This window comes from Sparus aurata, chromosome 9, assembly GCF_900880675.1.
Source record: "Sparus aurata chromosome 9, fSpaAur1.1, whole genome shotgun sequence".
In the NCBI taxonomy this organism is placed as follows: domain Eukaryota; kingdom Metazoa; phylum Chordata; class Actinopteri; order Spariformes; family Sparidae; genus Sparus; species Sparus aurata.
The window spans coordinates 21,224,674-21,250,030 of NC_044195.1; the positions used below are offsets into that span (position 1 = coordinate 21,224,674).

The 25,357-nt window shown below is 40.8% G+C and overlaps 3 protein-coding genes and 1 non-coding gene across 7 annotated transcripts; 3 read left to right on the forward strand and 1 right to left on the reverse strand.

Annotated features, from left to right (window-relative positions):
* The first annotated feature begins 6,133 nt into the window (after nucleotides 1-6,133).
* glb1l (galactosidase, beta 1-like) lies at nucleotides 6,134-13,441 on the forward strand. The gene is made up of 16 exons (XM_030429045.1): nucleotides 6,134-6,321; nucleotides 6,601-6,770; nucleotides 6,853-7,003; nucleotides 7,798-7,858; nucleotides 7,942-8,036; nucleotides 8,114-8,294; nucleotides 8,384-8,442; nucleotides 8,529-8,650; nucleotides 10,099-10,139; nucleotides 10,244-10,362; nucleotides 10,465-10,539; nucleotides 10,619-10,708; nucleotides 10,817-10,930; nucleotides 11,119-11,250; nucleotides 12,522-12,749; nucleotides 12,860-13,441. The coding sequence occupies exons 1-16, from the start codon at nucleotides 6,262-6,264 to the stop codon at nucleotides 13,061-13,063; spliced, it is 1,902 nt and encodes a 633-aa protein (XP_030284905.1). The 5' UTR covers nucleotides 6,134-6,261; the 3' UTR covers nucleotides 13,064-13,441.
* ankzf1 (ankyrin repeat and zinc finger peptidyl tRNA hydrolase 1) lies at nucleotides 13,358-18,554 on the reverse strand. 2 transcript variants are annotated; one of them, XM_030429043.1, is made up of 16 exons: nucleotides 18,422-18,554; nucleotides 17,850-18,050; nucleotides 17,659-17,762; nucleotides 17,472-17,574; nucleotides 17,178-17,392; nucleotides 16,974-17,089; nucleotides 16,710-16,863; nucleotides 15,781-16,003; nucleotides 15,584-15,682; nucleotides 15,308-15,475; nucleotides 15,055-15,183; nucleotides 14,676-14,958; nucleotides 14,463-14,574; nucleotides 14,192-14,359; nucleotides 14,034-14,104; nucleotides 13,358-13,813 (listed from the first exon to the last, which is right to left on the reverse strand). In XM_030429043.1, exons 2-16 carry the CDS (start codon nucleotides 17,971-17,973, stop codon nucleotides 13,687-13,689), a joined length of 2,196 nt encoding a protein of 731 aa, XP_030284903.1. In that variant the 5' UTR covers nucleotides 17,974-18,050; nucleotides 18,422-18,554; the 3' UTR covers nucleotides 13,358-13,686. The 2 variants fall into 2 exon arrangements, with proteins under 2 accessions (XP_030284903.1, XP_030284904.1); XM_030429044.1 differs by having other exon boundaries at nucleotides 17,850-18,053; nucleotides 18,422-18,486.
* A 3,632-nt stretch (nucleotides 18,555-22,186) lies between these two features.
* On the forward strand, nucleotides 22,187-25,246 carry hce2l2 (high choriolytic enzyme 2-like 2). 3 transcript variants are annotated; one of them, XM_030427445.1, is made up of 10 exons: nucleotides 22,187-22,333; nucleotides 23,354-23,489; nucleotides 23,572-23,614; nucleotides 23,711-23,773; nucleotides 23,862-24,017; nucleotides 24,124-24,241; nucleotides 24,386-24,564; nucleotides 24,732-24,813; nucleotides 24,904-25,028; nucleotides 25,115-25,246. In XM_030427445.1, the coding sequence occupies exons 2-10, from the start codon at nucleotides 23,430-23,432 to the stop codon at nucleotides 25,132-25,134; spliced, it is 846 nt and encodes a 281-aa protein (XP_030283305.1). In that variant the 5' UTR covers nucleotides 22,187-22,333; nucleotides 23,354-23,429; the 3' UTR covers nucleotides 25,135-25,246. The 3 variants fall into 3 exon arrangements, with proteins under 3 accessions (XP_030283305.1, XP_030283306.1, XP_030283304.1); XM_030427446.1 differs by lacking the exon at nucleotides 23,354-23,489; XM_030427444.1 differs by lacking the exon at nucleotides 22,187-22,333 and having other exon boundaries at nucleotides 22,910-23,489.
* On the forward strand, nucleotides 22,877-22,949 carry trnak-uuu (transfer RNA lysine (anticodon UUU)). Its single transcript has one exon. It is a non-coding gene; the product is annotated as a tRNA-Lys (tRNA).
* Nucleotides 25,247-25,357: the final 111 nt, after the last annotated feature.

Sequence of the window (25,357 nt, forward strand, 5' to 3'; positions counted from 1 at the left end):
TTTTACTCTGAATCACATGTGTCAACTGGCCTTAGCATACAACGTTATTGTAATGAATCCTATGGGAACCACGAATGTCTGTACAGAATTTATGATAAACCATCTGATAGCTGTAAAGATGCGTCAGTCAGACACAAAAGTAGTAGACCGTTCAACAAAGACTGCCACACTGCAGCTAAAAAAAATCTACAATTAAACTTGAGAAACATGTCGTTTGGCAGTCAATGTGTTACTATAAAAGGAGGGGACAGATTTTTAAAATAAGCCTCTCCATCAGCTGTGATGGTTCAGTGGATTTATCCAAGATTGAGCAATTTCACACCACAAACATTCCCCCTCAGACAGACTCGTACCCCAATCGCATACCATACCTTCCTCGTGGCTGAGGAATGAGGGCCAGCTCACACACTTCCCATGCTCCCCCGCACTGTCAACTTCCTGTTTGTTTATAAAGCTTCATGTTTCAATGCTCCCACAGTAAGATTGCTCCTACTCCCTATATAAATTCCTATCTGTGGCTTCCCTGTTTTTCAAAAGACCTGGAAAGGAACGCCAAAGATGCGCTGAACTGCTGAGCTATAAAATGCAAACATGCCGCTGGTCGTTGCTGTTTATTGTTTAGTTTCTCATAACAGCTTTCTCTCAGAGTCCACTGTGTCAGCATCTGTGAGCCCGGCAGTGACTCAGTGGACATTTAGAGCCTGAGAAAACAGAGAGGGTACATTCCTCTCAGTGTCCTGAACTCAGGACTGATACGGAGACCTGTGGGGAATTCTCCTCATATGATTCAACTGTGTGACTCACAAACAGCTCAGCACGTAGAGCTGTTACATCACTGATCACTGTGCTTAACCTTATATGTGCAGAATTGGCACAGAGAGAGATATTGGTGTTGAGCAGGTAAACACCAGAAAAACAAAGCAGCATAGTTTATTGTTATAACAAGGTGTTTTTTTTAGGTTAAAACAAAGTAGAAACTTATCACATTGTTCTGTACGAATTGTTTCATGTTATTATGTGATCATTTATTGTTATGACAGAAAACATTTGTTGTCATGACAAATGTTCACATGACATATTATCAGGTTATAATTGAAAATGTTTCATCTTGTGACAACTTAAGTTATCACTTCACAATGTAAAACGTTTCATGTTATAATAAGATAACTATAACTTCTTTTAATAACAAGATAAATACTATATGACAATGCTGCTTGATTTTCCCTTATAGAGGAAGGTTCTGGGTGGCAGAAGCTCAGTCAGTAGAGACTTGGCTTGGGGACTGGCGGGTGGCCGGTTCAAGTCCAGCTACAGACCACAATATGGAAGTGGACTGGTAGCTGAAGAGGTGCCAGTCCACTTCCTAGGTTACTGCCGAGGTGCCCTTGAGCAAGGCACCGAACCCCCCATGTGTGCTCCCCGGGCGCTGACATAGCAGCCCACTGCTCCTAGCTTGTGTATGTACGTATGTGTATACTTAGAATGTGCAGCTAGTGATGGGTTAAATGCAGAGGACAAATTTCAGGTGTTTCATGTCAATAAACATCATTATTCTGTCAATAAAGATTCTTCTTCTTCTTCTATGTGAATGGTTAGATTGCAAACTGTCCAGATCACCAAGTTTGTGTCTATATCGGGGACAAAACTTGCCACAGTGAAGGAAATTTGTGTTTAGAGTATCAATCAGCGTTATGACATGTGATTGCTGATATTAAGATGTTAGAAGAGCCTTAAACTGCTACACTGATAATGAGGAGGGAACACATGTTGGAGACTGATGTGAAAGTATGCTGAAATTGTTAACACTGTTACTAATGTCAGACATTTTATATGTAGCCACATAATTGCCTTGTTTTTGTCTTTATGGGGGCATTCTTGTGATAAAACACAATAGTCAGACTTCACAGAGCAACAGAAAACATTATTTATACAATTGAGGCAGGTTGTTCATTGATCACCAGTTTTGTGTTTGAGATACCATTTTCTATTGTCCACATGACCAAGACACCCATGCAGTCTCCACTATCACGAGATGAGAACTCTGCATTACATCTCTGTCACCATCAGTAAGTAAGTGTGTATTTGAACAGTTTGGTTTAAAAGCAATACAGCATTTGCCAACATACCTCATACCTAAATGACTGAGTAGGTTGATTGCCAGTGACTCCCAAAACGAAAACTGGCATCATTCCCAAATCAACATGACTTGACATGACCAGAGCTTTGTCAAACACTCACAGTTTGTTTGTAAAGGCAGCAAAAGTACTTGGTTAGGCACTAAAAGTACTTAACCATGTAATTAAGGTACATATGTCAGTATGTCTAACAATAAACATAAATATGAGCTGCAATAAGTCGCTTTCATAGTTGACCTATGGTTGTTTTTTCTGAAGAGGATAGGCTGCCTTTTTCACCCTCTGGTGCAGCGATGGTTAGCAGTAGTTCGGTGTCACTCTTTTGATGCTATGCTGGACATTTGTTTTGAGAATGACTTCAACTGCTGGCCTATTCTTACATATCACCACCATTTGTGGAATGCCCCCTTAACATCAGCTGGTCCATATGAACTGTATTTCCACCTGGTGGCTGGGGGGGGGGGGTAGCTGAATGCACCTGCTTCCACCAGCAACAACAAAAAGGGCTTATATCGGGGGTGGTAGAGAAAATGGATGCTTCAATCTAATTACAGACTCTGTGGAGATGACCTCATTGGGGTGACGCCCGACCCCGGGGTGAGGGTTTTCCTGTGTCTCCCGTTATGTGAGGGACAGGCCTCTCCAATTACTGTTGGCAGGTCTGCTCTGTACCTTTATGTGCTAATTAAATGGCTGACTATGGTATTTTGCAAGTCAAATAAAGAGATTTTGAACCCAGATGTAATGACGTAAGTGCAACATGATCTCCTCTGAGTGTCTGTGACTGCAGTAATGGGAGTAAAGCAGTCTCTGTGGTGTTTGTATTAGTCTCAGTCACTTCCTTTAGACTTCCACTCTTGCATCTCGGTAAGTGGTGCTGTCCTCAGTGCATTAGTCACTGGTTTTCTCTGCGGCTTGAACATCAGCTTCTCTCAAACTCAGGGGCTTCAAATATGGCATACTGACAAGCCCTCCTCAGGCACTATCGCTTGTAACTAAATTACAAGCCCATGTATGTCTTTCCTCCTCTCATTCCCGGCACAATTAACTGCGTCTGACAGTGGGCTAATGAGGCACAGAGCCAGAGCATTTCTTCTATCTGCTGTTGAGATCAGTTGCCATTAGCAATTGTGAGCATCCCCCCATTTCAATCATCTCAAAATGGAGATTGATGAATAAAGAGGCAGCGCAGGAAACAAGATTACTGTACAGTCATTACTGCTGAGGCTGTAAAAATAAAAGAGTAAAAGCATCCCGAAAAGTATGTGTACATAAGCATGTGAACACAATGACAGGCCAGTAGGCAAATGCAGGCATTATTAGCCTGAATTACCTGGATTAACTGCTTTGTGTTTACATGACAGACAGAGATAAACTGTTGTTCCCATTACGCACTACAGCATGAGCCACTTCACTCCCACTTAAGAGCTTTCTGTAACCATAATGATGTGCAGGCCTGAAGCAAATGGGTCCTGGAAGCAACTTTGATTCTGTTTGAATGTGTCAACATACTTGGAGGCTTTTTTCCTTTCTTTTTTTTTTTGCTGGAAAAGTGCAATTAAACAGACACAAAACAGGCTTTCATGATGACTTCAGTGAAGAGTGAAAATATTAGCTCAGAATTAGCCCAGACTTTGAGAGACCAGTGCTAGTCTGAAACTGTTGCTGTACTTCGTGATCTGATAAATTCTGAGCATTTGGAGGTAAATTGTACTAATTGTTCAACAATACATTTTTTTTTAATCAAAAATAGGGCTTTATTTTTGTATAAGGTTCCAAACTTAGTAGGCCCATTATTTGATGTGTCTTTCTTTAAAGACTATGAATTTGTCTCTCCATAGATAAGCTCACTGGTTCTCATCAAGGTATTGAAGCGCCATCTAGTGCTCCATTCAAGGATGTGACGTTATCACAACCATTCAATTGTTACTAGAACGATAATTGCGAATGTATGTGTTGTTATGATTCCAGCATTGGCTCACCACAAGATAAGGTGTCGGTCACATAATCATGGCATTTAAAGTCTACATTCATCAGAAAAAGAGTCACAAACCTTGATTGATAAATATATGAGTTTTTGTTGATTTTTAACCATCATTCACACAACATGAAAGGACAACATCCTCAGAGCAGAGACCTGCTGCTACAATAAAGCAAACCATTCCTGAACTGGCTGCTTTGTTATCTTGCTATGCCAGAACACAATGGGAATTGTTCTCTACATATATAATGCATAGGATGGCAGCATGTTGTGACAGCATTTTATCGTATGGCGGCTCTCTCTCTCTTTTGTCTCGGCCAAAACAGTTACATACTTTTACTCTATCTTTATCATCTGTTTGTTTTGTAAGCATGTATTGACACTACCAGCTTTAACAGAAATTACATGTTGAGATATTTTAGTTTCATTTTATGTTTTCTAATAGAGATGAAAAGTTAAGCCCACACAGTGGCATCTGGTGGTTAAACTGTAAACACATTTTCCAAGCTTTTGTCTCATTTCATCAGCCTACTTCAAAGTGGACTGAAAGTAATCTCCAGCAAACATTATTATTATTATATTAAAATGTAATTTTCGTTTTAAATTTTGTTTTAACATTTACAATTTTTACAGTAAGCTCTGAAACTGAATCTTTTGAAACATTTATCAACTACTTTAAGCTAACTATTTCACCTGTTTATGCTTCACTTAAATCAAACTATCACAACATTTGTCTGTAACTTTTAGATGGCTGTTTCAGGCATTTATCTATTACTTCTAATGTATTTCAATAATCTATTCACTACTTTTTTCTTTGCCATTTTGTGCTAGTCTTCACTTTTAGCTACCTAGTTCAACGTTTTTTTGCCAATTAGGCTAACACTAGTCTATACTTTTAGCTAAGTATTTAATTGTATCTATTTCTCTATTCTATTTTAATCATTTACCAATAACTTTTAGCATACTTTCAGCATTTTTTTTATACTTCATTTGCCACTTTAGCTTTTTCACCATTTAGCCGAATACTTTTAGCTATTAGCTATTTTAGCTAACTATTTCAACTGTATTTTTTTGCCATTTAGGCGAACACCAGTCTATACTTTTAGCAAAGTATTTAATCTTATCTATTAAATTAAGAACATGTTAACCATTTACCAATAACGTTTAGCAATTTAAGCATTTAAGCATATCCTTTAGACTACTTTAAGCATATCTTAAAAAATTGTTAAAATTAAACTGCTTTTTTTGCAATTTAGGCTGACGCTAGTCTAGACTTTCAGCTAAGTATTCAATTATATCTATTTAAATGAATCTGTTTAACTATTCATCAATAACTTTTAGCTATTTAAGTATTTATCCATTCGCAGATTTTCAGCTTCTTTTAATGATTAATTTCCAACCTAGCTTTTTCACTGTTTAGCCAACTACGTAAAGCTATTTCAACTGCATATCCGACTGCATAACCGATTGACCTAACTTTTGCATGTCTTTGGATTGTTGGAGGAAGCTGGAGTACCCAGAGAAAACCCATGCAGGCACAGGGCAAACATGCAAACTGCACACAGAAAGGGCCTCGAACCCTGGACCTTCTTGCTGAGGGGCAACAGTGCTAACCAACTTCGACCATATTTTGGCTATTCACTTACCATTTTGAGTATTGCTTTTAAAAGTTAAATCAATGATTAAGATGCACCAAGTAGGTAACTAGATAACATTTGCATTATTCATGACTTTTTCAACCAGTTTATCAAGATTTCATTTTGCCAGCTACGTAGTGTTCAGGTGTTACAGCTGACTCAGGAAGTTGAGAACTAAACAAATTTTAACTGAGCTTCTCTTTAAAATACCCCTTGACACCCGCCGCCTACCCCTACACATCGGCATTCATTCACACCTGCGTACAAGTCAATAAAGTCGCTGCAGTAAGAACGAGGCTGAGATTGAAGCGACGGAGTTTAGGACCCTGCTGCCGCCCAATGAGAGTCACATGACGTGCTATAGAAGCGGACAGGACGCTGAGAATAATGTTCCTCCGCCAGTCAACAACAGACATGCTGAGCTTAAGGCGACACGAACACATAACATTAGAATATAAATGAGTTATGAACTAGTTTTAGGCTCAGTCCTCGCAGGAAGGCAGCGGACATGGCTGCTGCTGTTCTACTCTTCACTGCAGTCACCTTTGCCTGTTTGACTGGAAACTTGGTAAGAAAGATTCAAAAGTCTACTTTAATAGAAAAAGTCACCTGATCCATCACAAGTTTGTACTTCCTGGAAAGTCACTTTTTTTTCTTTTTTTTTTTTGTACAAGTTTAGACCAACACCTATTTTGGTAATCTTGGTTTTATTGATGGGAACTTCTCTTTGAATCAACAGATGGACAGTTTACAATCTAATGCTAGAAGATTTCCCCCCTGCAGGCAGATAATGAATGTCATACTCGATGTAAAGGGAAGAATAATTGAATGCAAATGTCCCCTGCAGGTCTCTGGAGGGAGATCCTTCTCTATAGACTACAAACACAACTGTTTCCTCAAAGATGCCAAGCCTTTTCAGTACATCTCAGGCAGCATTCACTACTCCAGAATCCCACGGTACTACTGGAAGGACCGGCTTGTGAAGATGTACATGGCCGGACTCAATGCCATCCAAGTGTAAGTCCAACACATCACTTTCTTTCATACGTATTAACAGTCCTCTCAACATGTCTTTGGTTTTTGCTTGATTACATCACAGGTATGTGCCCTGGAACTTCCATGAAGCAGTACAGGGGGTCTTCAACTTCACAGGGGACCGAGATCTGGAGCATTTTCTGGACCTGGCCAACCAAACGGGTCTCCTAGTCATCCTGCGCCCGGGACCGTACATCTGTGCAGAATGGGAAATGGTGAGAAAATCTGATTAGAAGTAGGCTTCGTTGTTGTAACGAAACCTGATGACTCATATTGTCCCAGCGTGATTTGAGTGTTTACCAAAGCTTCTTGTGGTGTCACAGAGTGCTTGGCTTTCTCAGGCTTCAAATTCCCCCATATTGTCCTCTAATAAAGATTCAGGTCAGGTGTCAATAACTCTTTGGTCTTCAAGTAGTTCTTACAAAGCTCCAGTTGTGTTTTTGTGCAAGATGTTTTGCACAAACTTGTGTAGTCCATGCCAGCAAGAGAAAGGCAAAAGGGAGGTATAGAAAGATTAAACTTTTCACTCAATCAATTAAGCTGATATTATTATTTGGAATAATAAAAACAAAACAAATGCAAAGTAAAAGTATTTTAACTCATCTCAGACTTTGTGACCCTCCTGTAGATGCCAAGTGTAACAGATGACACATTCAGAAACATGAAACTGTCTTGTGTTCCCAGCTTGTTCTCCTTCTGTAGAATGTGTTAATCACAGTCACAATTACATCTGCTTTAATGTGATGAAGTATTTATAGTGAGTGTAATTTTCAGCAGAATTAAGGCAAGTTCGTTGCTGTCGTGTGTTCCTGTTTCCCATTATGTGAGAAGAAGACTGAAATTGATGATGAGATAACCTGTACTGTCTATCAGTCATCTTACTGAGAAATTAGAGACATGATCTCCCACTGCTTCCTGACAACAACATGTTGGTGACATTGTGTGTTTGATGAAGAGATTATTTCTTGGTGATACTTTCTCAAAACCACAATGTGTTCTTCCTTCCCAGGGCGGATTGCCAGCCTGGTTACTTCAGAAACCAAACATCATACTTCGTTCAGCTGACACAGGTATAAAGTCCAGCTGCTGTGCATGTCTTTGTCTTGTTTTTGAAAATAACTATATTTCTTTGAGTTATGTTCTTCTGCTCCAGATTATGTGCAGGCAGTCAGCAACTGGTTCGCTGTTCTTCTCCCCAAAATAAAGCCGTGGCTGTACGTCAACGGGGGCAACATCATTACTGTCCAGGTGGAGCATTAAATTAATCACGTTTCTTCTAAGCAAGGGTTTTAATGTTGGTTTTAATGAATTATCTTCTTCTACAGGTAGAGAACGAATATGGAAGTTACTTTGCTTGTGACTACAACTACATGCGTCACCTGCGGACTCTGTTCCGCTTGTTTCTGGGTGAAGACACGGTCCTGTTCACCACGGATGGAAACACAGACAGGGAGATGACCTGCGGGAGTCTGGAGGGATTATACGCCACGGTAGACTTTGGAACAAGTCAGTGTGATATGATAATGATTAACAGGAGGCATTACATCTACTGTCTGAAGTTAAAGGAAAGTGTGTCTATTTATTTTCTGATACAGACAACAACGTGACTGAAGCCTTCAAGCGGCAAAGACGGTTTGAGCCCAGAGGGCCCCTGGTTGGTTACATCTTAATTCATAAATGTTAACACGCAATTACTGGCTCGTCAAACCGAGTGTGTGATGCATTTAAATGATATTACAGGTGAACTCGGAGTTCTACACCGGTTGGTTGGACCACTGGGGGGATCAGCACGCTGTGGTTGATGCACAGAAGGTCAGCAGAGTGCTAGCAGAAATGCTAAGCATGGGGGCCAACGTCAACATGTATGTCTCCCTAAACATCCTCATCACATCTTCACGCATTTGTCTGTATTTTTTCTTATTGTCTAACAAATTCCAAGACTAGACCAAAATCAAGGACGTGTTATTACTAAGGATGTTTGCAGTGTATCTAGTGCATATTGGATTTTTGCAGGCTGAACTCATATCAATATATGCACATATTTTTCCACTTAATCGCAGACTTCAAGTCTCTCTTGTAGAATTAACATATGATTTTGTTTACTTATATTGTAATGGCCCACTGGCAGATCAAGATGTACACATTCAAAGGGCAAAATTAGAAAACAACTTAGTCAAGGTCATCTTATCGGTCTGTCACATTGGTAGAAATTAAGATACAGATATCATCAAGCTTAACTCGTTAGTAATTTCTTTCTTACCTCCGTAGTCTGCCTGTGGATCTTTCTGTGACATTTTATTCCTTCAGGCAAAGTGAATCTTTAAAAATGAGTAAACAGATGGGCACTCAAGTTTTTAACAAACTTCACTTAAACTGAAACATAAAGTGCATTTGTTGGGGACTATTGTCATGAGCAGATTAAGGCACATTTGGTGCTTGAGTGAGTATTCACGGCTGCAAAATCTCCTAACCCATCGGTTATTGTCTAATGTTGATTTAACTTCTGAGGGCAAAGGCTCATGATTCAGGCTTCGAGTGTAGCCAGGGAATATCCACATAATTGATAACTCTTCCATACGATGTTCATTTCTTACCATCTGATTAAAGTCGAGACAACATTTTGACTAATCTCTCTAAATATTTATCTGCATAAGATTGGAGATGAACTTAATAAAAAGCCAACAAAAAGATTATTCATTGTCAGACAATCGCCCGTGGGTTCTGACGTTGCATTTTTGCCTCTCTAACAGGATGCAGATGTAAATATGCAGATGTATGTTTGTAGAGATTAATGTCAGAATAACAGCGTACCCGGAATTGACAGCGTTCATTGTGATGAAGTTTCAAGATTAGAGATTCAGTCCCTTATTGCCATATCATCATAAAACTGAATGGGGTTTGTCTCATTGAGCTCATCCAAACAAAGACGAGGGAAAATCCATTAAACCTTTTAAAAGAGTGTAAACAGATGAGAGTCAAATAAACACATACATACAATAAAGACGGAGATGTGGGACCATTCGGTGCACCGGTGCAGCTCATTGATTTGTTTTTTAGTAGTTGTGATGACGGCGAACAGCTATGGCTCAGAGGAATATGACATGTCGGACACTGTTGCATGAGAAATTAGTTGGTGGTTCTGTCTTTTCGTGAGATGTGACGACAATAAGAAAAATATCAAATATCGCCAGTCTTTTCTTTGGGTTGCATCGATCACTAGTTTGAGATAAACCTGCTGTTGAGGGTTAAAAAGTACAGAGGCTATGTACTGAACACAAGTAATACAGTCTGCCCCCCTCTCTGCTGTCAGGTACATGTTCGAAGGAGGCACCAACTTTGGCTACTGGAACGGTAAAGTCATGGATTATTATTATCAGTGCCTTTTTCAATCATCTCAGCTGCGATGCGGTTCCGTGATAAAGGCTCAGCTTGCGGTGCGATTCGTCTCTTCGCAGGTGCCGATCACGACACCAGGTTCCGCTCGGTGGTGACTAGCTATGATTACGATGCCCCGCTGTCTGAGGCAGGAGACCCAACGGAGAAGCTGGTGGCCATCAGAGATGTGATTAAGCAGGTACCATTGATTGAGCTGCCACCCCGCTGAGGCCGATGTCCTGATTGCCCCCGCATGCACATATGTGGAAGATATGACTAATGATTCACAGTTTCTCCACAGTTTAGAGATATTCCCTCTGGACCCATGCCACCACCGACGCCCAAGTTTGCGTACGGCTTTGTGAACCTGAAGAAGGTATTACAGTGAAAAGTTACTGACAATGAGCCTGAGCGGTTGTGGCGATTGATCCTAATGATGGACACCTTTTTTTCAGGTTGGTAACGTCAGCAGCTTGTTGAACACGCTCTCCCCCCTCGGGCCGGTGGAATCCCAGTATCCTCTGACGTTTGAAGAGATGAAACAGGTACGGTGTCTGCGGAGGGGACTGGTGTTGTAGTGACCGTAAAACCTCTTGAAACGTGGAGAACTTCTACTGTTGTGTCTGCAACCTGTCATGTCTATTGTTGTGCAGTACTATGGATACATGCTGTATCGGACCACGCTGCCCAGGGACCTCTCGCAGCCCACGCCACTTATCTCTCCACTGAATGGGGTTCATGACCGTGCATATGTGTCCGTCAATGGGGTAAGGCTTTTACAATGAACTTTTGTTGTCTGCTAGCCAATCGGTTTTTAGGTCGGGTGGAGGGAAAACATCACCGGTTAAGATCAAGCAAGCTTTTTTTTTTTTGTAATGAATCAGGCTGTGGAAATTCAGGTTCTTGCTTTTTTGTTCAGAAACAGAATTAAGAGCGTGGCTTTGCGCGTCGACAGGTTTTTCAGGGCCTGCTGGAGAGAGACACTGCGCTTGTGACGAACATCAGCGGACGGCAGGGGGACACTGTGGACGTCCTCGTGGAGAACATGGGCAGGGTGAACTTTGGCAGCAAGATTAATGACTACAAGGCAAGAGAACAAAAGTCCAGTCCCACAGAGAGTGAATTACATTTTCTCTGCACACACAATCACTTCCTTAACATTAGCTACTGTCTTCCCTGTCCCATTGTTTGGGGATCCACAAACCTCAATACTGTATGTGTAAAACTAATAGCTACTAGATCATCCCTTTTCGGTCTCTTTTTTCTTTGGTTTGACCTTATTATAACCAAGTAAACAGAAAAGGTTTGGATGTTATAATCCTCCCATTTGCCTTAAAGTAGGCTCACACATTAAAGAAAAGTAACAATACATACATGACCGTAAAGTATTGAAACACAAAGAGGGCATTACTTCAGTTTTACTCCAGACACTGACACTAAAAAAGTAATCAAAACTAATAAACAGAGGGAGTTGAGTTAAATGAATGATTCAAATCTCACCTATCTTTGTCAGCTACCAATCCATATGTGTGCGTGCCAAATCCTGTAGTTGTCGTTTGGACAACATTGGCACCTTTCTTACATCGCGTCAGTTACAGGATCAGAGATGTGATGAAAAGTTTGAGTGGGGCTCAGACGTTTATTTTCAATTTCAAAAATGGGCCATGCCACTTTTAAATTTGGGAATGGTTATTTTACACAATATACAAAAGCACTACGTACAAAGATTACTCAAAAAAACATACATGTACCCTGCAGTATTTATGCTGTTCCTGAACTGCAGTGACAGAAATTCACTGTTCCACTTCACTGTTTACATATTTGAAATCATTGTTTAAAGCTGCTACAACAAACCTTCATTTTTATTGTTGATTCGGGCCACCTCTTTGGACAAAAAAAAAAAAAAAACGGTGACTGTTTAAGTTTGACATCGTGACACCAGACCACAGAGCAGCATCCTTCCTCCGGCTGTGAGACTCCTCACACTTTTAACTTAATGACCGACTCGGAAAAGTGGTAATCCGACCTGATGACAGGCATTAAGTATAATAATGATACAAACTGATGGTTTAATTTTCTTATGTAGGTCATATAGAGGACTCAGTATTAAATTGACACTGTTATATAACCGCATAAATGTTCCTCTAGGTACGATTAAGGGGGCCTTGGAGCCTCAGGACAGAACAGAATGTAAAGACTGATAAAGCCATGTTACCCTCACCAGTCTGTTAGAGGTGCTAACTTCAAACGTAAAACTTTAAAAAGATTAAAATAAAATCTTCTTGGATAACTACTGTGAGTTAAACGTATGTACAAACCAGCACCAGTGTTAGCTGCTAAACAGCATGTATGCTGCAGGGCCTCTTGAGTCACCTGATCCTGGGTAAAGACGTCCTGACTGACTGGAAGATCTACCCTCTGGACATCGACGGAGCCATCGCTGGTGGATGGCCTCATTCGGACAGTCAGAAGTACTTCCCTGCCCCTGAGAAAGAACCTTCACTTGGACCGGTCTTCTACATGGGGACCTTACAGCCCAATGGCCTGGCCTGGGACACATTTCTCAGACTCAATGAATGGACAAAGGTAATTTGATTGATTTACAGGGCAAATTACTTCCTATGTACAGTAGGTTTTCCTCATGTTTCCAGGGATATAATGCCTGTATCCTTTCTCATGATGTCTTTTAATATCAGGGCCAGGTTTGGATTAATGGTGTCAATCTGGGACGATACTGGCCAGCCAGAGGCCCTCAACAGACTCTTTATGTCCCCGGACCCCTGCTCAGCACCGTCCTTCCCAACTACATCACAGTACTGGAGCTGGAGGGGGCACCAGCACACCAACGGGTTCTCTTCATGGACCGGCATCAGCTCAGCGCCACTGCTGGAAAGTCATGACAGTGTTTTGTGGCACAAAATGTCCGATATTCTGAATACTACATCCCAGTACCTGTTTGAAGCCCTGTACAAGAAATCATTAGAGTGATGTAGTCCTCTGAACAATCCAGATGCTCTGTTCTGCATCACATCCGTGGCATCTTTAATTCTTCATCACTTCAGATTTCAGTGTTTGATTTCCTCATCAATCAAATGTCACCTGCTTCAACCTTTGACTCAGCAGCTTCAGTCAATTAGTGAGCCAATCATGTTAGGGTTGAACCTTCACTGTGGAAATAATGACAACGGTATACAAACAGTATTACAGTGTTTTATTGCATTTGGTTTGTTCCCCATTTGCATAATTGCAGATGTTGTGAATAAATTATACATTTATTACATTGTTTTAATATATGTAGATGTGTATGTGTAAGCATCCACTTCATCGTCAGTCATCTGCCATGATTTAATGATATTTTAAATGAATGTGTAGGCTTGAAAACAAGATAAAGCTTTATTGTTCCTCCAGAGGGGGAACGATCAAACACGTTGGCAGGACGCAGCCATGTTCGACTCCTAACAAGGCTGCACAAACTCACACTTTTAGTTGTAATGAGGTAGTTTCCTTCTGCCTAAAATGTTCTTCAGGTCTTGCCTGGAAGAGTGTTGGCTTTACGATGTGCTTGAACGCATTGAGGGCTGCAGAACGAATACTCCAGATACTGAAATGGGATCTTCCCAAGCAGAGACTCTCCACACAGCCAGCATCTCCTAGTGAGACAAAAACAACACTGAATTTTAGTCGATATTTTTAAGTAGATATTTACAGCATGTCTTCACCTCACAAAATCTGCAATGGAGCCATTTTATGTCTTTTTGTTCTTTCCTTTCACATTTTGAAACAAGTCCCCATCTACTGTTTTGTGGACTACCAAACTTCACCTGACTTTCAATAGAAAGCTCAAGTTCACGCTCTATCCTGGTTACTTACTTGACATTAGAGATGCTGACTCCCGATGCAGCCACTTGCTCTGCTAACCTTCTCTCTGCTGCCAGCGCTCTCTATTCAAATATAAAACAAGAAGCGGTTAACATCTTCAAATGTTTCAAGGTCTTGAATACCAAAGATTAAATGACACCTTAGCTCACCTTTTCCCGGTCTGTCAGAGATGCAAACCTCTTCTTTTCCTCCACCTCTAGCTCCTGTTTCCGCTTTTCCTCCTTCTGCTCTTTTTCTCGCTGTTTTTTCAACGCCTTCTGAGCCTTTTTTTTCTCCGACTGTTTGGATTCAATCTCTGCCGTTAGTGGCCCCGGGACCTTGAGTTACGCAAGTGTAAAAAAAAAAAAAGGGAGACAAATATAAATGTTCTGCTTGTGTTTAATGGGAAACATGTGAAAAGGTACGACTGCACGCTCTTACCTGCGCCTTGATGTAGTCGTATTTGTCAGGATTCTCACCCATATATTTACGAAAGACATTTCTCGTGTCTTTGTCCGGAGCGACGATATACGGGGTCTTCCCTTTATTATCTCTGTAATGGAATATTACAGAAATAATGCTCAAGTCTTGGCAAAGGTTACTGCGTTCATTCCAGTTCTACTTTAATACGCTTGACTGGCCTATTTTCCAAACCTGCAGGCTGGGTCTCCTCCTGCGTCCAGGAGCAGCCGGACCACTGCTTTTTGTGCAGCTGCCGATGCCACATGCAGCAGAGTGAACCCTGAAGAGTCAATGGGCTTATTGAGGAGAGTTAGGGGACTTTGGGCATTGGAAGGGTCGTTCTCCAACCGCTCTCGACTCTCTGCTGTTTCTCCAGGTAGCTGGAGGAGTGTGCACAGAGCATCCACATCCCCAACCTTACAAGCTGTAAACAGGGCATCCCTCAGGCCATACTCCCATGACTCATCAACGTCATCTGAAAGAGACACACAAGGCTATAAATTAGTTTTCTGATGAGTTTTTTTTACTAGATGTTCAACATTGTGAACGAGAGAAAGACGCATTTACTCACCTTCCAGTTGTTTCTTGCTTGGTGCTTTCCGTTTCCTCTTCTTTGATTGTGTCTCTTGAGGACCGTCTCCTGCTGCAGCAGCCTCTGGCACCTCCTCTTCCTGATCGTCTGCTTCCGTGTTACTCAATTCTGTCACACATGGACATGACATTGCAGAAAACTTGCAGAACCTATGGGTGATAAATGCGCATTTCTTGGGTTTCGATAATGTGGCTGCAACCAGCTGTGCAGTGACACACTGGGACAGACCTACCTTCAGTTTGCATTTTGCCCTCCTCCTTCTTTTTCCTCCTCCTCCTCCTCCTGTGCCGGGAGGGACAGATTTCAGACTCCCTGAGGTCCAGAGTTCCTAATGTCATCTCCACCATCTCCAGCTGGATCTCCACACCTTCTTCGTTATCTGAGCTGTCATGGATTTCTTCTGCAGATGCCAAAAAATAAATAAAGGAAGTGTACTATCATACCATTTTTCACAGCAAATCAAACAGCAATAAATCCCACAGGGTAGATGATAACTGGGTAAGCTTACCTTTTTCCTGATCTGTATTTATTTGAGCTGTGGGTTTGACAGCTTTCTTCCAGGCCTTCTTAGATGGACTGAAGACAGCAGACATGTCTGTGTCTTTCCCTAAATCAAGATATTTTGCACACAGTGTTGATTATACCCTGCCCAGACGGCTACAAGCAGATAACATGTCATTACTCCAAGGATATAATTCAGCTTACCATAAACATGGACGGTGGAAAGCACCTCATGTACCCGCTGTATCTCTCGAAAGGTCGCCCTGCGTGTGGCAAAGGGGAGTGTGCGGATCCTGGAGTCTTTTTTGTCGAGCGGAGCTGCACGACCGCCAAAAAAGATGGTTTTGTTGTAGCTGGGAGCTCGTACGAATATGGCAGAGGCCTCCTGCACATGTTCGGCCCAGCTTACTAGGAGATCCTGAATGTCCTGCAAAAGGATATGCAAGCGTTTCATGACAGTGTGTCCTTAGCTAGAAAGTGGTTGCAGTCCATTTTTAGGGGTTGTCTTCTGACAATATGCAAAAGCACCCTCATATTTACCTTTGGGATTAAGCAGCCCCTTGACTCTATAGATGCATAGGCACTCCCCACTATAGTTCAATAATTAGCCAATCTGAAATGAGTATTAATACCTTTAACTTAAGTAAACTTAATTAGAGGCACTATTCAAATCTGAGTACAAATTACAGAGAGAAATTAATAAAACAACAAATACCAAAAGAAGGACCTGAAGGACAACATTAAAAATTCAAATTTAAAATTAAAAAAGAAAACCAATAACATAAGTAGGAAGCTCAAATAAAATTAGGGTATGCGCTTTGAGAAAAACACATTTCTAGACGAGAGTTGAAAGATGACACTGACTCAGATGGCCTTATTATCTTGGGCACGTCATTCTTGAGCCTCAGGGCCTGAAAGCAAAAACTCTGTCCACTGCCCGAGGGTCTTTAACTACATCACAGATTCAAACGTTTTAAAATAAAACGAGAAAGTCTGAATGCCATTTGGCAGAAAATATTGTTGGGGTTAGCTTGACTTGTTTTCTCGTCTGTGAATAAAACAGCAAACCTCATGGCTGTCAATGTAAAAGAAACAAAGTACAGACAGTGTTGTTAAATGAAAGATTATCTTACCTTTACGAGCGCCGCCTCATTGTGTCGCCTCAGGGCAGCTCCTGCAGATTTGGGTGCGTGACTTCGGTTCTGTGAATCTTTCAGTCCTTGAGCGGTGCCTCGCTTCGCCCGCACTGTGTACCTGTGGAACGTCTTGTGCTGAAGGACTTCTTTCCTGCAAAAAGATATATGATGTGTTGGGCTGGCTGTGCTTTCACACTCACAATTACAACCATGAGATGTAATCTGAGGTGCTGAAAACAAAAAAAAACCCTGTCTACCTACCCTTGGAAAACAGCACCAGCAAAGTGGCCTCCACCTGTCATGAGAACGATCCACACGGTATTCTTACTTATGGCCTTCAGGGAGGATCCTACATCCTGCTCGTTGTCTGACTGAAGCTTTAAAAAGGGAACAGAACATGACATTAGGATAAAAACTTATACAGATCACACACTGTTCTGCATTGTACCTGCTGCTGAGCCTCACCTTGCCCTGCAGAATGCAGCGGTAGACTGACAGATACTGTCCTGCTGAGTTCTGGAAAATGATCCTGCTCAACGGCCGGCCCGTGATTGAACTGCTCTCAGTGGAGCTCTCGTTATCTGTGCCATTAACGTTGCTGCTTCTTCCTCCTCCACTGTCACTATCCAAGTCTTCTTCCTCTGAATCGGACTCCGAGCCCGAGATGCTCGACATGTCTCCTGTAGATCAGCAACTGAAAATCAATCAACTGTTCAAGTCCCTGACAGATGTGTGCAGGACTCCGGTGGTTTTCCTCACCAGCTCCAGTCTTCCTCTCAAACTCTTCAGCTGTCACCGGCGGCATCCCCAACATCTTCTGTCTCAAGTTGAAGCGGTGCCAGTCGAGCTTGTAGTGCTCCATCTGGGATTGAAAGACAAAACGTGCTGTACTCCAATGACGACGCATGCTGATTGTACAAAAAACACCCCACAGATCTTTGTTTACCTGCTCCTCACGGTTATTAAAGGTGCATCTGCAGGCTGAGCACACCATCTTGTCTGACACCTCTCGAACCAGGCTGGACTCCCTCTGCCTGTCATCTTCCAACTCTGTGTGAAAGGACATACATGGTTTTCAAATAGATTGAAATGTACAGGGTACCTTCTTCACTACAGGAACTACAGCTTCATACATACCTTCCGGGGCTGGGTCAGTGTTAGCAGCCTGCCTCAGGACGGGGTTCACCTCCCTCAGCCCAGTGAGAGCTTCATCATGCGGGCACAAGTCGAAGATGGAGCGGTACTCGGCACAAGCTGTCATTGTTGGTGTTCTTTTCTTCCTTTTCTTCCTCCTCTTCCTCTTCTTCTTCTTCTTCTTCACCACCACCACCTCATGATCTGCTTAGACATCAGAAACAGAGAAACCCTCTCCACATTTTGCAAAAATGATACGTTTCGTTGGGACATAACAAATATTATTAACAACACTGGTCTGTCGTTAACCACTTACTCACTCTTCTCTCTGGCAACATCACTGCCATGAGCTGTCAACAGCCTACCAACTACTTCTTCTATTTTTAAAAGCTAGCTTTATCTTGGCTGATGTAACCATATGTTAACCTGCTCTTTGAACGACACGTGTAGCCAACAGTAACAGCAGCTATCATCTTCAATAAAAGTCTATGCTGACCGGCCTTTCCATTATGCAATTAAATGTTTTAAAACAAATAAGTTACAATTACTCAGTATAAAAATAGCGGACAACTTACCTTAAGGGGCTGTCTCTCACTCTGAAGGCAGCGCTAACGTTATGTTCATGTGAGCTTCTTCCGGGAGTTAACTACGGAAGCCCGCGAGCGTCAATATAGCTTGATAAGGAGGCGTTCACAGACCGACACCTGAATGTTCACGAAGCACATGTTAAACACGTTTTACTGCCTCAAGGATGACTGTAAAAACAGAAAAGTTCTGCCTTTTTCACTGGAAACATGACGGACTGACTGTGAAGTATTAAGTCCCCACGTTTGGGTTTTCATTCATATCATCTGAACAATTCTTTTTAAAGCTGTAATCACTTTAATCGGTAAAACAGGCACTGTTGAACCTCTGTACAGTCAAACTACCTCAGTATGCACATACTGTAACATGACAGTCAATAGTTTTGGTGGCTAGACTATCACTATGACATCGCTTTCAGTGTTTCTGTCACTAAATTCTTGTTTACATTTTCTTTTTTATACTCTTTCATTATGCTTATGTGTTTTGTATGTGACCTTTAAACTACTATCTATCTATCTATCTATCTATCTATCGCGCCATCTAGTTTTTGGTAAAGAAATGAAAACTCAGAATTTTGATATTTACAATATTGACATGTTATTTTTTTCTTTCCATGACTGAATATACAATCTGTTCGTCAGAGGAAAATGAAATATGGTGTTTGTTTACATTTGGTGGACCCTGCCACCTCTAGCTACAGAGTAAAACAGTATGAATCGTTTTGTTGTTGTCGTTGTATTCACAGAAACGAAAAAAAGAAAAACATACTAAAATTAATCAATGAAGATCTTTCTGTCCAGAGCTACATAGTGCACCTTTAAGCAACACATGCGAATAAACCACTTGAGAATCCAAAGTACATACTGAATTTTTGATGAGCAAAAGCTAATAAAATAGTTTCCAGATGTTTTTCTTGAACTTGAACACTCATTACCATAAGTGTAACATGATTTATTTTGGTCTCCTCAACATTCCCATCTGAATATGTCCCTTGTGTATGAACCTATTTCCAATTTTACATTATCTTGTACATATGTTACGTTTCTACATGTTTCCTTTATATTTACACTGTATATAGGCGTGTGTATATATACATAGATTCTTCCCAATCCCCTTGGGGCATCAATGAATGATTGCCTTACACACACTTGCAAATAACTTCCCTCAAACACAGACTTTACGTATTTTAAGTGCACATCAAATTTCCATCTAATTCTCTTACATAAGCTTTACATGAAGTACATCATTATACTTCATATCGAGTATTGCTATCATGTGGAGTCGATGTGAATAAATTAAATAACTAAGCATTAATTTTCAACTATTATAGGCCGTTAAAAGTAATGCATTACATATGCATTACTTTTATGTATAATACTTGAAAAGATGGAAATATTATGTGTGACTGAAATACATGAAGTCAGTTTTTTAGAGATATTACTATTTGAGTGATATACACAAGTCTGTATGGTGGTTTTATTTATCAACCTATTATAATAATAAAAAAATCTGTTTATTTGATGTGTCTGAAATAAAAGGGGAGTTTTCTGCTTTGTCACTGTGAAAGAACCTCTCAACTCATGAAAAAAAGTTTGCAATTCTGCAATTCTCAGTGAAATCTGCCATATTAACTGCCCAAAATATACAAAAAAAAAAAAAATGTATATACAAACCAAATTTTGTTTGTTCATCATTGTAGTAGTTCACACAACCACTTGGTTTTTATTCTGACTACATTGGTCTTCTTTATATTAAACACATTATACTGATAAAGTCTGTACACATTCCCTACAGTCAGACCTTTCAAACAAACATACTCTGACTGACCTTATTCATTAATACTGAAGCAACAAGGAATAATGTACGTCTAAGATATCACATAACGAAGTTTAAAAGAAAGTACAATATCTTTCTCTGAAATCTGTTACAAATATTGTTGCATGAACAAAATTTAAAAATATACATACTCAAGTACGTACTATGAAACTTTGTAAATTGGTGAATTGTCAAGAGCTATTCCTGCGGAGAGAAGTGCTTCTAGGACAAGATCAAATCAAACACTTTATTGAGTGAAACAAAATATATATTCACTATTGATTATACATATCAAATACAGTCTGAGATAAAAACAAATGTGCCTGTAATCTACTGAACAAAATTAAATATTGATTCACTTGGGTTTGCTCTGATTTCTCTTTGATTTGCTGGTTGGTGGGTGGATCAAAGCTTAGGCTGTTGGCAAAGAAAGATATGAGTATTAGAAACTATTGTGATTAAATAATAAGTTTACCAGCACGTAGCACGTGTCCTTTACCTACCGTATTACGAGTCTTTGCCTCTGCCAGACTCTTTTTCACCTCCAGGATTTCGGCAGTGAGGCTTCTCACCTTGTTTGTGACGCACTCACTCCTTTCCTGCAAACCGGTCCTAGGATTTCAGAAAAGATAATCAACTTTGATTTAGTCAAAGTCTTTCAGTCTCTTTATGCACGTAGCACAGCACATTACCTGTCCACAGACATGTCATCCTTCAGTTGTTCAGAGAGGTTTCTTTCCTCTTGCAGCAGATGACCCAGTTGCTGCAAGACATCAACAACACCACTTTTGTCCATCATCAAATCGACTCTCTGCTCAGTTTCTTTGGTGCTGCAAATGAGAACAAGATTCATAAGACAAATGTGAACAGAACAAAGTCAATACTACATAAAATTATTGTATACAATGTGTTTTTTGGTTAACCAACTGGGGCTGAAATCGTTTGGGAAGAGGATAGTGAGAGGTTTTAATTGTGAAATAAGAAAGGGATGTGGGCTCTATTTCCTTGAAGGGTTAAAAAATTAAATATAAATATAAAATATAAAAGTAAAAAAAAAGGCTGTAAAATAAAAGGTAAATTTGACAGTTGGCTGTGTCTTTAAGTTTGGTAAGCATGATGAATATGATCAGATAAGGACACTTGAGCTGGTGATACTTAAATCACACTTGATTGCCAAACAAAGTTTATAATTTGACAACCTCCCCTTGTTTATAGTTGTTAGTGGCAGCCTGATATCACACCTCCTCTTACCAGCACCTCCTTAAAGGATAAGTCACCCAAAAATGAAAATTCAATCACAATGCCGATTGAAAGTCAGGTGAAGTTTCATAGTCCACAAAAGGTTTCTTGAGATTCACAGCATTCATGAAGTAGATTTTGGCTTGGGTAAAATGTAAAAGAGAAGGAAAAAAAACAAACAACCTAAGCCCTGGGAGACCAAAATGCTTTGAAAAGATGTTATTTACACCTTTTGAAGTAAAAAATTTGGTTGCTGAAGTGGGTGCATGAGTTCAACCACTGGTCGAGGGTGTAAATAACTTCTTTTCACATCAATTTGGGATCTCAGGGCTTCTAGAGACTTGGATTATGCTGGGCAAGCTTTATGAAGCCAGTCTGTTTTCTTTTTCAGTTGTTTGAAAACTGTTTTGAAATAAATCTGCAGGTACTTCAGTTGTTCAGAATGCTGCAATGCTGTTTTGCTGTGAAGCTCCATAAACGTTTTGTTGTCTATGAAACTTTTACCTGACTTGGCATCAGAATGGGGGTAGAGGTTGAATCTTCCTTTTTGGATGAACCTATCCTTTAATTAACTGTTCAAACGGCACTTATTTGTATTATGCAGATGCTGAATAATGCCCAAACCCTGTCAGTTGTGTTTGTAATTTGACTGACAGCCAAAATATTTTCCTTTAGTGAGTGAGCTGAGTGATTGGGGTGGGGGGCAGAAATATGAATGACAGCGTAGACCAGCACCAAAACACAAAATATGCTGGTCTTGCTGGTGACCAGTCTATGCTGGTTTTTCCAGCAGGGAACTCAGGTTGAGTCAAGCCAAGTCGCCAATTAAGACATGGCACATCTTATCGGTAAGTTACCACTGAATTATCATCTCCTCTGCTCGCAGTCTTCTCTGCTGGACCTGCTCCAGTTTGAGAGTGTTGTCTTTGATAGCATGTTGGAGCTGCCTGACCTGCTGCTCCAGGGTTAGCTCCTTAGGAAACAGCGCAAAGAGTTAGCAATACCAAAACATTAGTTTTCAAACAAAGAGTTAGCTAACACTCACTGCAATGTTGGCAAGTTTTAGTAGCAGTTTCCTTACATTGCTGTCATTTCCCTTCATAACTCGTAACTTCAGTATTATCGCACCGTGCTGTAACTTAGCCGCCGACATTAAACCTAGCAAATGTAGCTAGCCAGCATCGAGAACAGTTAACTATCGTTACAAATTCGACGTACCGTAGATTTGTCGTGTTGTGTTTGAAATGCATTGCCGTGACATGCGGTCATTTTATCTCGTTTTATTTTATTGTTATGCAGGGTTTGTTGAACTGCGTTTAATGAGACCCATAATCACGTGTCGTAGTGCTAGCTCTCTGCTTTTTATATGCTACTTCGGCTAGCATATTAGAGCCCGGATAGCTCAGTCGGTAGAGCATCAGACTTTTAATCTGAGGGTCCAGGGTTCAAGTCCCTGTTCGGGCGGTAGTATTTTTGTCTTTTTAACAACGTATTGGGGATGAGAATATGTTATGAACACGTAGGTTTTGCATGAGTTACGTATCAACTGAAATTAGCAGCGTAACACAGCAGGTCAACTATAGTTAATCTTAGCTTCAGTCGGGAGAAAACAGCACTCCAGGTGAACGTATGAGACAACTAAAGCCTAAAATTGCCCCAAACCTGTGCCAAACATTAAACCGTTCAATTTAAAGCTGCTCATTGAAGTGGAGCTGTTATTACACACAGTGAGAACCTCACATTAGCCTGCTGTTGGAGTTGTTGTTTATGAAAGAATCAAACTAATTTGGGGATTAAACTCACTCACAAACAAATAACAGTGACCCTGTCATTTACCTGAGATGATCATGGGTATTATCTCGGGACAGTGATTGGGGACACCTATAAAGCCAGGCGTTAGTGCAGGTAAAATGGCAACACTGAAGACATACCTGACTGGCAAAGATGGAGCGGATTATCCTCTTGTGCATGGTGTGCACCTGTCTCTCTGCTGTAGATGCTGAGGTAAATATGCGTGGGATTGGAGTGGGATTTTAACAGGTTCAACAACAGAACTGCCGACGACTTTGTCTGTCTTTTCTTGCAGAAATTTTTCTTCAGCCCAAAATGGGGTCCTATTGGCTTTAAAGGTGAATATACTTTCAATTTGATCTAAATGTTAATGAATATGACAGTAAAAATGCACTCACTGACTAAAACTCTTGTTTGTTTGTTTGTTTTTTAAGAACGTGAAGCGCACGGTGATGGTACAGCGATGGATGCAATCATTAAAGCCAATGAGTTCCATGGTAAATTGCACACTGTTTAATTGGATCATTTAGCATTTTACGCAACAAATGAGCTGGTGCTGTTCATTTTCCATCATTTCTGTGTCAGTTACTGGAATCATAGACGGCACCACCAGCCTCAGAGAGGGAGACATTGCTGTTACTGCTGGAAAGCGCTCCAAAGTCTGCTTCGCCCGGAGCTGCCTCTGGGCCAAGTCAGTGGACGGACATGTCTACGTTGCATACAGACTCTCGCCTGATTACAGTACGTGGGAACAAAAGCACACAGCACATTGCAGTCCGATACATTTTTGAGATTCAGCAACTTCGTATGTGATATTTTATGAATTGCCTGTTCCTCGTCTAAACAGCTGAAATCGAGACAAAGCTGATAAAGAAAGGGATGGAACATGTCGAGAAAGGCACCTGTGTGAAATTTGTTGCTCGGACTCACGAGCGAGACTTCATCGACATCCAGCCAAAGTCTGGGTGAGAGCTTTTGTTTTAAAATATCACTCCTTTCTGCAAAATGTTTGTCTGGGTGGGACAGATACAAGATGGAGAGTTGAGCATTTGTTTCTAGAAATATGAGTTGAATTTAAATGGATAAACCTTCAATTACTAATGATCCAGGTGTTGGTCCTACCTTGGTGCGCGTGGTGGAAGACAGACCGTGTCTCTCCAGACTCCTGACTGCCTCCGGATTGGAGTGATCGCCCATGAATTCATGCACGTCCTGGGATTTGTGCACGAGCAGTCCCGCTTTGACCGGGACAACTATGTCACCGTCATGTGGCCAAACATTTGGAGGGGTAAATTAAAAGGGGCGGGAAGGGGGGGTGGCATTGAGGGAGTGAGATCTCCACAAACGGTAAACTAAAGAATATTCATAATTAACTGTGTTTATACGGCAAAGATGTCTATATATCAAAATTATTGCTCACAAATAATAACCAAGTGTTTTTCTACTTTCCGACAGATCGGTTGAGGAACTTTGAGAAATTCAAGACAGATAATCTGGACCTACCATATGACTATGGCTCAATCATGCACTTCGGGATGTAAGTAATAATTTGATGGAGCCGAGTTTACTCTATATTAATAATGTGGTTTGTGTGGTATAATGTGGCGCAAAATGTGTATGTTTTTAGGTATGCCTACTCTCAGGATGGACAGCCAACCATCGTTCCGAAGAACAACAAGAACATAAAGCTGGGCCAGTCGTCATCTCTGAGCCGCATCGACAAGCTGAAAATCAACAAGCTTTATAACTGTGGTCGGTACCAAACATCCTGAACCAACCTCCATTATTTCAGAGCTCGTGTTGTCAAATGTTTGATTTCTCTCTGTCTCTCTCTGCAGGTGACGCGGATGATAACTGACCAGACTGAACTAAGGTGTAGCAGGAATGTACTGAAAGCTAATGTAATAATAAACTGATGTTTAATCATGCAGACAAATTCAATAAAGTTTGATTCAAGCTTTCTATCAGCATTTCTTCGGTGTGCTTTCAATCCTGTGTGTTTCAACAAGGTCACGCAGCTGATCTTGAGAAGGTTGACAAAAGCAAGCAGGACTTTTTGTTGTATCAAATAGAGAAGAAAA

Excerpts from the sequence above, each read along its gene's own strand:
- glb1l (XM_030429045.1), top strand. The coding sequence starts at position 6,262 with ATGGCTGCTGCTGTTCTACTCTTCACTGCAGTCACCTTTGCCTGTTTG. Across the intron at positions 6,771-6,852 it reads GGACTCAATGCCATCCAAGT|GTATGTGCCCTGGAACTTCC; the intron begins GTAAGTCCAACA and ends ATTACATCACAG. Across the intron at positions 8,443-8,528 it reads TTGAGCCCAGAGGGCCCCTG|GTGAACTCGGAGTTCTACAC; the intron begins GTTGGTTACATC and ends ATGATATTACAG.
- ankzf1 (XM_030429043.1), bottom strand. The coding sequence starts at position 17,973 with ATGACAGCTTGTGCCGAGTACCGCTCCATCTTCGACTTGTGCCCGCAT. Across the intron at positions 17,763-17,849 it reads CACTGACCCAGCCCCGGAAG|AGTTGGAAGATGACAGGCAG; the intron begins GTATGTATGAAG and ends CCTTTCACACAG. Across the intron at positions 16,004-16,709 it reads ATGAGGCGGCGCTCGTAAAG|GACATTCAGGATCTCCTAGT; the intron begins GTAAGATAATCT and ends ATCCTTTTGCAG.
- hce2l2 (XM_030427445.1), top strand. The coding sequence starts at position 23,430 with ATGGAGCGGATTATCCTCTTGTGCATGGTGTGCACCTGTCTCTCTGCT. Across the intron at positions 23,774-23,861 it reads TAAAGCCAATGAGTTCCATG|TTACTGGAATCATAGACGGC; the intron begins GTAAATTGCACA and ends TTTCTGTGTCAG. Across the intron at positions 24,814-24,903 it reads TCAATCATGCACTTCGGGAT|GTATGCCTACTCTCAGGATG; the intron begins GTAAGTAATAAT and ends GTATGTTTTTAG.